General features: G+C 33.1%; 1 protein-coding gene and 2 long non-coding RNA genes across 4 annotated transcripts in view; all 3 read right to left on the reverse strand.

The window, feature by feature from the left end:
* LOC124953144 (E3 ubiquitin-protein ligase MYLIP) overlaps positions 1-17534 on the reverse strand; it is a 116782-nt gene that overhangs the window by 1481 nt on the left and 97767 nt on the right. For both annotated transcript variants that reach the window (XM_047504099.1, XM_047504100.1), the window contains one exon: positions 102-342. In XM_047504099.1, the coding sequence (XP_047360055.1) occupies positions 102-342 (241 nt within the window). The remainder of the gene's footprint in view (positions 1-101; positions 343-17534) is intronic.
* Positions 4970-8856, reverse strand: LOC124953147. Its single transcript, XR_007102131.1, has 2 exons — positions 8645-8856; positions 4970-7825 (listed from the first exon to the last, which is right to left on the reverse strand). It is a non-coding gene; the product is annotated as an uncharacterized LOC124953147 (long non-coding RNA).
* On the reverse strand, positions 10533-17531 carry LOC124953148. The gene is made up of 2 exons (XR_007102132.1): positions 11672-17531; positions 10533-10881 (listed from the first exon to the last, which is right to left on the reverse strand). It is a non-coding gene; the product is annotated as an uncharacterized LOC124953148 (long non-coding RNA).

Here is a 17534-nt window from a genome sequence, read left to right on the forward strand (position 1 = left end):
AATGAAACATGTCAATTGTAATCTTTCTTATCTTATTTCTATAGAATGGATCATAAAATACATTATATATTATGGAGACTAAATTAGCTTAATTGGCTTACCTTGATCTCCTTATGCTGTTGTACTATCCGATGCAGGAGATCTTGAGGCTTAGGCTCACAGGGCTCGGTTGGTTGTATCTGACAGCATTGCGAATAAAGGGCGTGCGGTGGTGACAAGGCATCGTAATCGCCACCGTCTGCCTGTGCTATTAAAGCCATCAAACGAGCTATCGATACCCAATCAGGAACCTTCAATCTCCCTTCAACCAGTTCGAGACGGGAGTGTAAGTAAAATTGATGTCTGAAAAAGATCCCAAAGAAAATCGATCGGATTAGATTTATTTGTGCCTCTTTACGTGTCCACGCGCGTATATTATCGAGAGCAACGATTAATCCTAATTAAGGGAGAAGCCATGCTTTCGTACGGAGTCTGACTGAGCGAGATTGATCACCTCTGTTTTCAACCTGCATCGTTTCGACTTATTCCCGGGAAAATTGGACGATGTGTTCGTACGTGATTAATGACCACCATTGCGAATCGTGATTCCTTTTTTTCCACAGCTGTCAACCTTCTTATTTGCATCGTATCCTCGCCCTTACATTCGCTTTGAAACGAAATGATTAAAAAGAGAAAACGAATGTCTTGGCCGATTCGTAAGAAATTCAAATGAACAAGATAAATAAAAAATATATAATGATAGATGTGAAATCGAATTTATATTGAGAGATTTTTATTAATCATCATTTACATCTGTATTAAGAAAAAAAGAACAAGAACATAAAAAGGAAAAGAGAAAAAAAGAAAAAAAGATATTAAGTAACAGAAAATAATCAAATATTTTATTACAAAAGGATTATTGTTACTGACTAGGAAGGTAGAAAAAGAAAAAAAAAAAGAGAAAAGAAAAAGATTTATTAATAATAATACAAAAATATTGCGTAAAAGAATATAGATATTTGTGAGACAGGATTTATCATATGTATATATCGATATATACGTAGCATGATATGTTTGATGAAAGTAAAAGAAAAAAAGAGAAAAAGGCAAAAAAGAAGAAGAAAAAGAAGAGAGAAAGAGAGAGAGAGAGAGAGAGAGAGGGAGATGAATCGGACCGTGATATATTTCTCTGTGCGTTTAATCTGAAAGGCCCGCCGCCAGCGATGACCCGCTAGCACCGAGAAATTAATTGATATCGACGCGAAACTGGGTCGAAGCGGTCTTCGAACAAGATCGACGCGGTCTTAATCCTCCTCTCCTTCGCTTCTTCTAACTCTCTCCCTTGACGTTGGAATTTTGGTGATGGAAAGAGTTCCTTCGCTATTTTTCCTTTCGATTGCAACTCACTTCCGATCGTTTTCTGATCGAAATTCAATTAAATCTTATATACAGTATACATCGTTCTATATCGTGAATTATCGGGAAAGTTTCAATCTTAGAACTAGAGGGAATAATTTTGAATTTGATCCTAATGGATTTCTCTTATTTTTTTTTTTTTTTTTTTTTTTTATCGAATAAAAGATAAAACGATGATGTTACATATTCATTCCGAAACGTTTAACATTTACTTCTAGAGAATTCGAAATGCCTCTTAGCAAAATTCCAAAACTCCAAACAAGAGAAACGTAATTTCGATGGTGCGGAAGATGGGAATTTACTTCCGTTATGTATCTATGCATATACATGTACATATATATATATATATAGATATATATATATATATAGATATACATATAGGGTATATATAGGTATATATGTATGTATGCGTGCATGCATGTGCATTTCTGGGAGTCCGAGAAGTATGACACGAATGACGTTGGCGTTCTTGTTGTCGTAACGCGCGTTAGTGAAACGCGACGCGTTGGACAGCGCGTTGACTAAATCTCGAGAATATATCGCAACAACAACGAGTCGAGTATGCCTGCGCGCGGTAATTTGTGCCACGTGAAAAGCGCTTACAAGTTACACGCTCGAGCCGTCGCTTAAAATAGAAGACCGGTGGTGCGTTAATGGGATATATTTGCGCGGACACTCGTTGAAAGCTCGTACAAAATTGTCAACCGGTATGAGAGCAGTAGCAAAGTTCAACTTGCAAAACTAAACGAAAAGACGAAAAAAGAGCAAAAAAGAAAAAGAAAAAAAGAAAAAAAAAGAAAGAAAAAAAAAGTAACAAAAGAGAAAGAAAACAACAAAAAAAAAAAGAAAAAAAAAAAAAGAAGAAAAAGAAAAAAAAAGAACAGAATAAACAAACAAAATACATAGGAGGGACGGAAAGTAAACGAATTGTTCGCATTTATCGTCAAAAATACGACAATGTCCCCAGCGAAATGAATTTTCTATGATGGTACGATTTGACTTCGTACCATTCCGAAAATACAATTTAATTAGAATTATCATTGTCGTTTAACGATATTTCAACTTTCGCTACTCGTACTCGTCTCTCTTCTTTGCATTCCAAATTGTCGCAATTTGTTTTTCAAATTACGAATGGACGTGCACGAATTAATTTCTCGTACGTAGAGTGCGTCGAATTAAATGGATGAAATAAAAGGAAGGAAAAAGATGAAGGGCAAATTTGCGAAATGAAAAATCTCCGTTGCTTTTTCTTTCTCTTTTCTTTTTCTTTTTTTCTTTTTTTTCTTTTTTTTTTTTTTTTTGTCTTACAACGAAGAAAAAAATAGTCGAGATTCTGTTCGTCAAGTTCCTCTCATTGCACGTGAATTATTCTGAAAGTAACGCAAGGACACTTGACCTTCCGTTTCTCTACGAAAGGAACAGAATTTTTTTCTAATTAACGACATCTTAAAAGCTCCTTTAATTGCTTATACGTGTCCACGTGTATACTGGGAGCTCTATTATTCGAAATCGTGTCATTTTTGTCGAAAGCTTGATTATCCAATTATCACGTAAAGGCAATTTTCATTTTCCTCCAGATCCTCCATCTATTTCCAAATCTCCCTTTTGATAAATAATTACAGACGGAATCGAAATTAATCGCCTCTAACTTCGATCGCTTTCGAACCTTATCTTACGTTCCCTTTGATAACATTTCTCTTCGTCCTTACGGTGGAACATTATTCTTCTTGTTCTAATTAATTATCTATCCTTCGTTTCCTCGTTAGCAACTAAACTATCGTATAAAGTTTTCCAAGTTCTCGGACATACGAGAAATTTAGGTCAAGATCTCTCTATTCCTTATTCGCTACGGTACGGATGCATTTCAGACTATCTATTAAGATAGATTTGGTTATTACTAAAGATCGAGATTAATGGCTTCTCAATCTAAGCGAAGGAAGGTAAAGGAGGATGGTATACTCCTTTCCTCAAACTTCTCATCGCTCTTCTTAACTTAGCTAATTTTGCGACATGTTAGATTTCATGGGAAACCGTGTGTAGGTGTGTGTGTAGGTGTGTGTGTGTGTGTGCGTGCGTGCGTGCGCGCGCGCGTTCATTACGTAATCATATAGATATATATGCAAGAAGTATAAATAAGTAATGAAACGCAGAAGGTAAAATTTAACAAAAGGAAAGATAAAAAAAGGTCCAATATATTTTCGTGATTGACATGTTCCTTAATTCTTTAAATAAATTTAAAATACATATTTCTGTTAAGTTCGTGGGAAAAAAAAAATCGAAAAACTTTATAATTTTTAATAACGTTTTATCATAATTTATCAGACCAAAGTGGTAAAGAATGTTGGAAAGATTTTTCAAAGTTATTAGAGTATCTTAATGAAGAGAATGGAAGTTTTGAACAAGTTAAAAATTTTGTTTTAATTTCTTATAAGAGTATTTTTTAAAAAAAAAAAAAAAAAAAAAAAAAAAAAAGAAAAGACAAAAGAATCTACTGAATTGATTTTAACCTTTTAATAGTGTCTGGAGGCTTACCTGAAGAAGTTCGTTAAGATCTTCATTTTTTTATAAGAACTTATAGATATTGCTTAAATAGACATAATTCGACAGATAACGAACATCGACGAATTTTTATTCAATTATTCTTACATGTTGTCAGAAAGTATTTTTTTTTTTTTTCTTTTTTTTTTCTTTCTTTCTTTTTTTTTTTTCCTTGAAAAGAATAATCTAATAAAATTTCGAACGTTGTATATATTTATATTACTTTTTATGGGTATGCTCGTGTCACGTTGATGTCACGAAAATAACCATTTTCTCTAAAACCGTTCGTATTAACAGCGAGAACGTAGTGGAAAAGAGACGGAAATTGGATCGACGAAGCGTGCAGTATATACGAGCTATTTTCAAAGGGACTTTTCGTACAGTAACTTTTTTTGTTTTTTTTTTGTTTTTTAAATGAAAAGAGAACACCAGGAAAATCCGGACGGTCCTACGTATTATTTCCGGTGCACTTGATCCGAACTACGTTTAAACTCAACATTCGTTCGTTCGTTCGTTCGTTCGTTCGTTCGTTCGTTCGTTCGTTCATTCGTTCGTTCGTTGTTCGTCATTCGTCGTTCGTTGATTCGACGTGTACCGTTGGTCCTTTGTGTATTCGTCGCCTGTAAAATTTTACCATTCGATCCGAGACGAATGTTTATTCGCGAAAGTCGTTCAACGAGCCAACAGGCGTGACGGTTTTCGATTTTGTCGAGCGTGACCGACCAGCGAAATCAAGCCTGGAAACGACAGCGTTACTCGGGAAATTAAATATTTTGTTAAAAGACTGAAACGTTTTCTCTTACGTAGTTAAGCCAATGAATTTTCTATGTTAGATTTAATTACTACTTACACGTTGAATTTTAAAACCGATTTTCCTGCCAAGCATAAACTTGAATAATATAATGGATTAAGAGGTATAATTATTGCTGCCTTTTGCGAAAGCATATTTTTCAAGGTAAATATTTTAAAACAACAGCCGAAGTATTCTACTTCGTTGTAAAAGTTGCAAACAATTGCAATTTTTCGTGTATAGGTGAAGCAATTCCTGTTTCTTTTCCTTCTTTTTTTTTTTTTTTGTTTCTTTTTCTTTTCTTTTCTATTTGTTTTTTTCTTTTCTTTTGGTGAACTACTTTTAACGTGCTGTAAAAAATATTTTCCAGGTACTAAAGCCATTTCGTATTTTTCCTCTGAAATGAGACCAGCTAAGTATTGCACGTACCATTCAGTACTAGTTCTTTTCTTTTAAAGCTGTAAGGATCCGTGTCTTTTTAAAAATAAAGTCCAAAGAAAGGCTAATTTTTCGATGCTACAAAAACTTCTATTCTGTTTACTTTTGACATTATGTTTCTATTTAAAGATGCTTTCCATTAACCATTTATGGTTAATATTTCCATTAACCATTAATGGGAGTAATAGGAAATAAAGGGGAAAAAAAAAAAAAGAAAAAAAAAAGATGACGTATAAAACATTTTGAAATGGGTTTCGTCATGGTACTTTTTCTTTAATAAAATTAACCTAACTTAAGAAAATTGAAATATTCATTCTCAAGGGTAGACCAATTGGAAACTAACGTTATTATTCCGGCTTAACTCGTCGTGGTTACGATGTCGGACTTCGAAAGTCGAAATTAAACTCGAGGAACTAGCCAATACCGGGAATTACGAGCCTGTTCAGTTTTACCGCAGTAAACCCAAACCTTCTATCCTGCTATATCGTCTTACTCTTTATTTTTGATCATCACAGAAATTGTATGATTTCAGAATACGATAAAATTTCAACCTTACATTCCATTATCCCAATACTGACGTAACATTTCTTAAAAATGATTGATTCAAGTATAATAAGTTAAAAGAAGAAGAAGAAAGAAAAAAAAAAAAAAGAAAGTAAAGAAAAGAAAAGAAAAAAGAAAAAAAGAAAAAAAAAGAGAGAAAGAAAAAATAAACAATCGAAAAAAAAAAAGCAAATTTATTTTCAATTAAACCGCATAACGACACTAACGAAAATTTTCAAACCAAAGTATTCACACAAGAACGAACTCGTAATTAATGGCAAACTTCTTCTTCGAAATGAAATATCGCTCAATTAAAAGTACTGGATCGTTCCTTAAATACATAAAAGGTTCTCTTGAGCTTGCAAATCGATGAAGCTTGGAAATTCTCATTGAACTTTCCTTTTTAGCGTCGATTATACGAGCAACATTATATCGACATGACGACGTGCTTAAGACGGAGCTCAGTGATTAGCTTAGTGAACGTTAAATTACCGAATAAAGATCCTATTCGGTGCGAAACCATTGTAACGTCAGCAGTTTCAAATGTTTCTTGGTATGCGAATGACCGTCTGCCTGTAAATTAATAGGCAATCCTCTACCTGTTAATTAACGCACATTATTCTCTCTCTCTCTCTCTGTTCCTCTCTTTCTGTCTCTCTCTCTCTCTCTCTCTCTCTCTCTCTCTCTCTCTCTCTCTCTCTACATATACACAAATAAACTACGAATATTCACTTCGGTATTCTATCTCTACTCGATAAAAATTATTATTATTGATTATATTACACAATGCTCTCATTTTTCATTAAGTCGAGCGATAAAACTGCTGAGAGGGATATTTCTTGCTCGGTTAGAGAAACACTGGCTATACTTCTGACCCAGAAAATAAGTATGTCGCGTCTAAAACTCGTTAAGGAAGAAGGAGAGAGAAAAAGGAGGCGGAGAGGAAGAAGTTTGGATATGAAAATTACAAAATTAATTTCCATAGCGAGATTAAGTTCGATCTCGTAAAAGATAATTGCCCTGGATCCGTTTTAATTTTGCGAGGTGGGTCGAGATAGAACTCGAAGGGACTTTCTAAATTAAAATCATAAAAAAGCGAAAAGATAGAGAAAGAGAGAGGGAGGGAGGGAGGGGGAGGAGAGAGAGAGAGAGAGAGAAAGAAAGAACGAAAAAAAATTGCGACTCTAGACGAGGACGAGGAAAGTTTCACGAAATGTTTTGACGCGAGTGACCCGCAATGCCACTCGGATTACGACGCGTATCGCGGCCGCGGAAGCCAAACGAAATCCGGAAAGCTGAATTTCCGGGCGCGCCGCGTAAAATGTTTCATCGTGTTACCCTCTTTCATCTCTGTCCAACGTAACCGAGAGCGGAATTTTCATTTTTTTTTTTTCTTTTTTTGCACTGACGACTTTCATGAAGTTCGTCTTCTTTGAAGAAAAGAAAAGAAAAGAAAAAAAAAATACATAAATAAATAAAAGAAGATAAATAAATAAATTTTAATTAAATAAAATTAAATTAAATAAAAAATAAAAATAAAGAAATTTCGAAATTCTTCGAAATAGATATTAATCGTACACGTTTAATATTTTCCGGATCCCAGACGAGGAAAAATCAAATTAAATTTTCTCGTTTTACAAGGAGGCAAAAATATTTATCAATTCTTTTTTTCTTTTTTTTTTTTTTTTGTTTTTTTTTTTTCATAAACATTTAGAAAGAATTTCGAAGAATACAAAATCGTTCGAAAAGATGTCAATAAGTCGAAAACAGATAAAGAACAAGGTCGTTCTTTATATTCTCGGTCTCCATTTCTGAAAGATCGATAAACTCCATTTCATGAAAGAATGTCGTTACAGGTGAATGAGTGGAAAATCAGAATCGTACCTGTGTGTTCAAATAACCTCTTGATTTTCACGAATAAGAGAATACCTCCTTGTTCTTACGTATATTCGATTGGTAACTAATTAATTTTGGAAATCAATTACGTTCCTCCTTCCACATCGACGATAATCATATCTTCTCGAAGAAAGAATTTTCTCTCGAGAAAAGACATCTCCCTTTTGCTTTTATTGGCTTTATATCACTATATAAGGTTCATTTCGTCGAGTCATTTTCAAAAATCTGTTTTCAAGATTAAAAGATTGAGTAATTTTTGTATATTCAATATATAAATTGTATATATATATATATATATGTGTGTGTGTGTGTGTGTGTGTGTGTGTATGTACGTGATTATGAAAGAAAGGATTAAAAGAAAGAAAATCCGAGTAAAGTCGCGTTGGGATTTTAAAATAAGAGAGAGTACTTGTCTTCGAAAAAAGAAAGAAGCAAAAAATTTTAATTGACTTGCCGGGTATTTAAAGGTACTCTTGAGGTTAATACCTCCTTCACTTTTCCTCTTGATATGGAAACTTTATGAGAGGGTTGAAGAGTTAAGACTCAAGGAGAGAAACCATGGCAAAACCACGCCAAAGCCCTGTTACGTTTCGAATTCAAATTTTATTCGAAATCCGATTACCAATAGAGCGAACGAAGTTTATCGTGATAACCTAATTTCATCGACACGCTTAGTTTTTCCAAAGGATATTCTTGTTTTTCGCATGTGAAATATAGATATTATTTTAACAAATATAAATACAATAATAATTGATGATTTTTGAATTTATCAATTGTGAATTATATTTCGATGATGAATTATCAATTGTGAATTATACTTTTAAATTGGTACATCTCGTTTATGAAATATTAAAATGCTTTTAAATAAAATATCTGATCCTTTTTAAAAGAAATCCTAATATTTCAGGATTATTCTAAACAACTGAAAAATATCTTGAATCGAGGGAAGTTTCCTTGAAAGAAATTTATGAACGTGCTGGAGGATTTTAAGCTTTGCTCGGAGTATAAGTTAAGAGTGAACCGAGAGACTATTCGTTGACTCACGGATCCCTTTCGAATTCCTTTTCTTCTTCGGTATCGTTGGTGTCTGCGTTCTTGTAAGGAGGACGATGAATCTGCCGTCTATGAGTCTGGCTCGGTTCAAAGTTCAAAAGCGTTACCGTCACGAAGCAGTAACAATGAATTACTTATATTATCCTATTCACGTTCGGTGCTGTAATTTTCTCCTTAAATTTCCTTGTTTCGCATTGCAGTTATAACAGTTTGTGATTCTAATATAATAAAAGGATTGAAAAAAAAAAAAAAAAAAAAAAAAAAAAAAAAAAAATCATATTTTATTTCACGAAATGTCTTTTTTACATTTCTACTAAGATAATAAAAACAAATGTTAATTACGATTGAACTTTGTAAATTTTATATCATTAATTTTTTCATCCTATCATCGAAGCGCATAATTCGTTTTTCTATTTTCCAACACATACGAAAAACGATAGACCCTCGATGAGGCACAATTTTCACAGCATAAGATCGATCCGCTTGATCTCTGAAATTATCTGAATTAGCTTTTTTTCCATAATTTTTCACAATAATAACAATTTTAATTAATCGAATATCCCGCAATAGAGATAATTCAGAATATATTCAAAATCAAGATCATTGTTGTTTGATCACGACGTAAAAGTAAACAAATTCAAAGAGAACAGGCAAACGATACGACGAAAAAAAATTTATTGAAAGTCTTTTTATATATATATATATATCCTATTTCTCTACCTTTCTTTATAATCTTTCAATGAATGATTTAAAATTGTATGAAGGAAGACTCTAACAAGACATAATATATAGTGAGATTCAAAAAAAAAAAAAAAAAAAAGAGATAGAGAAGTCTACGCTTTTTTTTCGGATTTGGCGAGTAAGCCGCTCCCAGAGAAGGATCATACGCGACCGGCTAACTTTGAATTATGCCAGACTACGCTAATGAATGCTCTACAGCATTCTTTTCATTGGTACTTTATACGAAAGTCTAGGTAAAATTTCTGAACGTTCACGAACAAGCGATGCTTTCCGGTAGTGAGATTAGAAAGAACAATGAGACAAGGTGTACAAAGTAAGTAAGTAAGTAAGTAAGTAAGTAAGTACTTACTGAATTGGGAAACTGAATTGGAAGCGATTTTATTTTCTATTTTAAAAGCATTCTATAGACTTAGCTTTGAATTTATACGATTTATGAGGATCGTTATTTACGCGTAACAATAACTTACTGATCCTCCGTGCTAATAATTCACAATAGTTCGCAAATAGTTCTATGGTATTCAACAGAGATTACGTCAGATATTGTTCAAATACAATAACAAAGTAAACATGTCTTTAAATAATATAAGTAAAATATTTTTATAGTTAAACATCGTCAAAGTTTCATAGTTACAAATTTTCGTAGCAATTTCAATATCGCGATTTGACGAATAGTAGAAACCGACTAAGATTTCCTATAGAGATCAGAGAAACGCTTTCCTGTCCTTTAATCATTCGAATATTGTCACGGAAGTATCGAGACGACTTTACAAGGAAAAGTTAGGACGTTTCGCGCTATCGAAGCGATTCTCACCGCGGAAATCGCAGACTGGGAAATCGGAAACAGCGAAATACTTCAGTTAAATCCAATATCTGCGGAATGAGGCGGAGAATTCTCCGTTCGACGACGATACCATTGTAATAACAGCTGATTTATATGCCCGAAGCTACCAACTCTGGCCAAGTTACTCCATCCCTTTTCCTTTAGCTCTTCTCCGCCACGATCCTATCTTTCTTTTTGGTTTCACGTGTCTCCTATTCTCCATGTCTCTCTATCCTTCGGCTCATATTTCTTCTCCCTAATATTTGTTTTCGATTTCAAGCTCCGAACGTTTTTCTTTTACGTCTACATACATATGTAGCTTTATCTACTACTTCGTCATCGTTTCCTTTTTTTTTCCTTTCTTTTTTCTTTTCTTTTTTCTTTCTTTTTTTTTTTTTTTTTTTTTTTTTTTTGTCAAAACCTTTATTCTCCATTGTTTCTTTTAGGATCAATCGTCTTACTTATTTTTCTTTCTTTCTTACTTTTTTTTTTTTTTTTTCTTAATAATCCGTGTTCGGTTTGATTAAAGTATCCCAAAGAATCAACGCGGTTATCGGATATATTTGCTATACGCCGGAAGGTGTTTTCTGATAAAATATTTTCTCTTCGACCTCGGCTTAGATCTTTCCTTCGTCTAGATTTAATACGGCCAAGAAATATATTTTTCCTGCGAGGAAAGATTCTTTTTAAAATTGATCGACGAGTCTTATTTCAACGGATCGAAATCTATCGACATAAAGTTATTATTTTCTTGGAAAAATGTTAAGACATTTTGAGGGAAATAAATGCATTGGAAAAATCGATTAAACAAGGACTCTCTCTCTCTCTCTCTCTCTCTCTTTTTCTTTCTCATCCTCTCTCCCTCTCTCTCTCTCTCTCTCTCTATCACTCTTTTTTCCTCATTGAAATCGCATACCAGAAACGTGACATAAATATTTTTCTGAGGACGTTATAACGGCTACGATGGATCGCGAGCAATATTTCTGATCTAATGAAATTCTATCGTGGCGATTGAATACCGATGTATGGCCGATAGAATAGTGTGCCTCATAGTGGCTCTATTAATTTCACATCCTGCTTCCGAAAGCACTCGAGCGAGTAACTTTTAATGACATTCATCGATCCTTTACTCTACGTTATTAATCAAGATATAATATTGAAAGCAAAATGCGCAATTTGTCATTCGCTAAAATTTCATTATCGATTCGCGGACTCCGATTGTATTCAATTGGATATTATCTAAATTTAATCATTACTGGGAGTTATTTTCATTTTGATAATATACCGAAGATAAAGATTCTTAAAATTTATCAACAGGAAAAATGTTAATAAATATTATCCTATCTGAACTCATAAAATTCTGTCATTTTTTTTTTTTTATCTTGGTTGATATTGCACGTAGAAGATCGTTCAATGTATATATATATATATATAATTTGCAAGAAGCTCTTTCTCACCCTCTCTTTCTCATAAGAGAAAGTTATTAATTTCCCAATATACTATATCATCCTAGTAAGATCTCTTAACACTCCTTCATCTCTCGAGCAAGCCTCCTTTGGTGGAAGATTCAAATCCTCTGTGAGGCAGCGTTGAGCAATTAAATCTGGTTTGCGTCAGATTAATTTTGCACTGTCGTATGGCTAGTGTTCTCTCTCTCTTTCTCTCTCTCTCTCTCTCTTTTTCCCTCTCTTTCTCTTTCACACACATATACACATCCCTGACTTTACAGGAGAGCGAGATCGTAGCCGAGGTAACGAAGGAAACGCGAGTAAAGGCGGAAAACAGCGCAACGCCGTAAAGCCATAAATTCGTTAGAGATTAATCGGTGCGCCCACTGGAAGTGTCTGCAAGAGACCCGCCTTGCTTTTCCTCGTGGTTAAAGGTGAACGTACATACGTGCGGCTCGTACATAACGACGACTTCAGTGTAATGCCGTTCTGGAACGGCATTACGAGCTTTAAAAGAACGAACACCAAGCAAATTGGAATGAGGTTCCTTCTTCAGGTTTCCAAATTGCTTTTCTTCTTCTTCTTTATTCTCTTCGTTCTATTAATTGCGCCCAAGATTTTTGATCTCTCGAGAAAACTCATTAATATTATACGTGCTGTATCATAAAATGTGATATAAGAGATTTATTTCTAACTTCAATTATTGAATCTTTTTCGATGAAAAAGAAAAAAAAAAAACATTAATTAAAATATTATACGATTTTATGAGAACATTTAAGGTTCATAAAATACTTATATTTTTCTTTTAGGAAATTACTGAAAAAATATATGAAAGAAATTAAAGAAGTAACGAGAGAATATTCCTTCTAAAAAAAAAAAAAAAAAAAAAGAAAAAAAACAGCTCGTATGTAACTTCATTGCCTCGAGGTTATGATAAGAAACGCAAGAAACCAACTCTCCTAATAAAAATCCGATTGTTAATTAAGTTAGTTTTTTTTTTTTTTTTTTTTTTTTTTAACGTTACGAAACCTCGTTTATCAGAAACGTAAATCTGCCCATCATTATAATCCATAAATTTTCAAATTAATAACAATGCATGCATTTGTTACATTTTTTTATGATAAAAAAAAAAAAAAAAATAAAAAAAGAAAAAAAAAGACGCAAACACATACGCAGATTCTTTCTCATCTCGTAAATAGAAACGATAAATAATTATAGCCACATTTGCTGAGAACCATTAAAAGCTTACCGATATTCGAGTATACATACGTAGACATAAACCCATGCATACGTAAAATTCGTTGGGAAATGATTTACGGAATGTGTTACGGAAAAATTTTATTATGCGGGATGGCACAGCTTCTGGCGTTTCTCTTTCGCTTTTATTTTTTTTCTTCTTTTTTTTTTTTTTTTTTTTTTTTTTTATCATAAAAAAATGTAAAATGTTTTATGGATGATAATCGAAACGACCATTGTAATAAATTTTTCTTACTACTCGGTTATAACCAAACCATCCAATAAAAAGAATTCGATGGTTGAGTTCTAAGTATCTAAGATCTGGAATAATTTCATATACGTTGCTCTCTGAAACATTTAGACTGGAATGCTTATATGTAAAAGAGAGAGAGAGAGAGAGAGAGAGAGAGAGAGAGAGAGAGAGAGAGAGAGAAAGAGAGAGAGAGAGAGAGAGAAAGAGCAAAACCAGGCAAACCACGATTAAATTGGAATTACGAATCGATCTGTTGAAATCTCCGACCCTAAAGTACTTCCTAGCCACCGCGTTGCAATTAATTAAACTGGCGACCTGATTGCGCTGCGCTTAATTACGACGATTGTTTGGGAAACTTCGCTAGCGTGTGCGACTTGCGTCGTTGATTTTCTTCTTTGTCACGAGCAAAGAAATCGTGCGAGAAAGCGTCGATGAAATATTCGATTTTGGCTTGCATGGAAAATCGACTCACGTTTACCGTGGAAGTTTCTACGTTGTCTTACATTATCTTACGTTCTTTTTCTCTCCTTTGTCATACAAACGGTGTATCATTGGGTAAACTACAAGGAACGAGAGATTATATTTTTAACGATGACAACCAAGTACATTTACATAAAACAAACAAAAAGGAAACACTACAAATATAAAAGAAGTCTAGGACAAAAAAAAAATATATATATATATATATATATATATATATATATGTACGTAGGTATTACATAGGTAGGTTAGGCGAGAACTCTTTCTCACGACAACGCGATAAATCCAACGTGTGGATTCTTTACGGCCTTGCGGAATTCCGTAACCATTTGTCCTCATTTACCCAAGCAACAAAGCCGATAGCGTCGCTCTTTGTTTCGAAAGCCATTAGTAAATTACCTCTCTTTGTCTCTCATCGTAATCAAGGGTATTTTTCTTTCAAAGCATCGTGTCCATGTTTTTAAACGACGACAGTAAAGAACGCGTGTCCCTTCTCTTTAACTCTTCTTTTACGTGATAAAGCCAAAAATAAACACTAATTAGTACAGACTGATCAAATATATATATATATATATATAAAATCCCAAGATTTAAATGGATATATCGTTCAAAGAAGTAAGAGAGAAATAACGTCGAAGTTCGAATGCGTATCATGTAATTATGAGCGTATAATAACATATTACGTTATTTCGAGGGAGAGAATAACCGTGAAAGAAAGAGAGAATAAATGAGATATTTATTCTATAATTCTGCAGTAACAATTTCTAAAATTTTAATAGAGTTTGAAACAAGTAAATAATTAATATTTGTTATGAAAACGAGGGAGAATTTCGAAATACAGTAGGTAAAAGCTCGGCCTCTCTGGATACTCACAAGAGGGTGGCTCATAGGAGATTAAAGAGTGTCAGGGGTTAGCTAGCAAACGAATAAGCTGCTGTAAATTAGAACTATACCGTGTTACGTTCGCATTACTATTTCCTATATAAATTCACCGCAGTTGTGAATACTTTTTTTTTTTCTGTAAGCATTGAATTTATGTAAATAAATGAGTATACATTTTATATAAATCTGTATATGTATATATATATATATATATATATATATATATATATATATATATGCCTAATTCCGAGCCGTGAAAATATATTCAAGGATAATATTACCAAGTGCAATCAGTGCATTTTGGCAATTCTAGTATGCAATTTCGTAGGTGCTTGCAACGCGAATCTCTTTTTCTCTTTTTCTCTTTCTCTCTTTCGATCGAAGATCGATCGATCTTCCAGGAATTCTGATTGCACGAGAGTCCTTCGTAGAGAAAGTATTCTACGTTATTTGGATAGAAAACGATTTTACAGAGTACTAAAATCCAACTTTACTTTGATCGTATCTTTTCTCTCGTTTTTTAACTTTCTTGTATCGCTGTACGAGTGCGGACGTTCGCACGAATAAAGATAGAAAGAGAAAGAGAAAGAGAGAAAAAGAGAGAGAAAGAGAGAGAGAGAGAGTACGTCCTTTGCGGATTACGAAAATAAAGCGGAACGAAGCTTCGTAACACGGACGTATACTTTGCATCTCGCGGGTTTTCACGTAACGAGCCAATCAGAACTTCAAACAAAGCCATGCATACTCCGAGGCGGGATTTTCTATTTCGTTTATGCTCGCCGTCGTCTTTCTTCTTATGCCGACAACCAGAAAGTAGGGTAATCTTTATCATTTTTTCTTACCTTTTTCTTCAAGAATAAGGAGGTATTCCTTAGAAGAGAATATCAACGTATGCCGTGAATAACGTTATACTTTTAAAACGAAGTCTCTTAAGATATAACATCCTTGATATTCATTTAAGATCAGTTGAGTTGAAATACTGTTTGCCGAGAGTCAGCTTATAATATTGAAATGAAGTTGAGCGGTGACTAGAGCAGAGTGGCCCATCTTCAAATTGCGTCAGGAAGAAATTTACTCAGTGCAATTTCACAACTTAAACCTGTTTATCAACCCTGGTTTTATAATAATTTACGTCAGCAATGAATCTGGACATAATCCTTCGATAATTTAAATGAACAAGGTCTCGTTTTAAAGAGGAACGTTTACACGAGCAGATGGATTGTTAGAACTTTTGAAAAAAAAAAAAAAGACATGAATTTTCTTTGGATAAGAATCATGCTATTTTCTCTCTTTTTTTTTTTCTTTTATAAAGAAAATCACTTAAAAATTTCCTTTTTAAGACTAGGTCCACTTTGTATCATTATTATAATAATAATGATAAGGGGAATAAATAGAAGAAGTTAAATATTATATACATCATGAACATAATTAAATTGATGAAATTCTCTCATGAAATCAATGTGAAATAATAGTTGATAGTAATTATGTAATTAATCGGTAGTAAAATGATTATTTTTTACTTTTCGATTAAATAAATAGATCTCGCTGTACTATTGATTTAAAAAACAATCGTCTTGAATACACGCACACAATGTGATTTAAAGTTTGATACCAGAGAGAATATAAAACCTTTCAATTAGATGAAATGCCGAACAGTTCTTTTCTACTTTTCGATTAGTCTAATAGATCTTGCGATACTATCGATTTTTCGTGCTTTCTTTCAAAAGACATTAAATGCGATTGCAATTTGTCTCAATTTTAAAAGAATAATTATATATAAGTAGAAGTCATCGTTAAATTGTGCATTACTTAACAATTATTTTCACGTGATGAGACTAACTATTTTCGTAAGGATCTTCGTTTGAACTTTTAAGCGGATCATCTCTTTTATATCAACCTCGATTTAATTTCTTTTTGCTCGTTACGACGATATTCAAGATGCCAATTTCTCGTTATCAGTTTTTATCTTTTTATATGCTCGCACGCGTTCTATTATACTATCTCGATTTATTATTCTTTCCAAAAATACTTTTGGAGGAGACTTCACTAAAAAAGAAATTTTTATAGTTGGGTGAGCCTTTATTAAAAAGGGACTTTTATGATTGGGTGAGATTTTTTTTTTTTTCTTTACTCCTTCTTCTTCCAGGTTGAATCTTCCTAAGAACCCTTTTTTTTTTTTAGATTGGATCCATTTATCGTCGAGGAAGTTACGACTCACATCGATTTAGATTTTTATAAGAGGGAGTTTTTCGAATCGTTTCGCATTATATATAGAAAGAAGATTCTTTTTCCCACGTGGATAAGATAAATAGAACACTCGTATTAGTGGCCACGGATACAGGTATCCATAGGCGTGATTAAGTCCAACCATAGATCCCAAAGTAATCTGCAGAATCGCGAAATCACGACTGATCGTACTTAATAATGATGACTGAAGCTTCCGGTGTTGGATGATTGAACTATCGATCAGTCAAGCCTAAACCGTTTGCAGTTAGTGTTGAGACCTGAATTCTCCCTAATTGTAAATGGCACGTCATTCCGGAATTTAATTTTTGCTTTGATTTTTAAGTAACCATAATATAGTAACATAAAAGAACAGAGTTACCGCAAAACCGTGAATCTTCAGAATCAGTAACCTCCACGTGGTTACATTTATTTTCGATATAATATATATCATTTTTTATATGATATACACTCGATCTCAAGTAATATCGGATATTTTCTTGCGTGTTTTTTTTTTTTTTTTTTTTTTTTTTTTTAAATATATTATTACCTAAGATATACATGCTTCGAATGAAATTTAACGAACGGCCTTAATAACTGTGATTTCATAAAATATTCTTATATTTGCGAAATTTAAAGTTTTTATATATTTATATAAATATAGTTAATTCATTCACAATCATTTTTAAAAAGCAGCAATTGATCACAAAAAACCGAAACGATTCTATAAGTCAGTGAGGTAAGTATAGATTATAAAAAAGAAAAAAAAAAGAGTACGAAGAGAGCCCAAAGAGAATT

This window comes from Vespa velutina, chromosome 11 (assembly GCF_912470025.1).
Source record: "Vespa velutina chromosome 11, iVesVel2.1, whole genome shotgun sequence".
Lineage (NCBI taxonomy): Eukaryota > Metazoa > Arthropoda > Insecta > Hymenoptera > Vespidae > Vespa > Vespa velutina.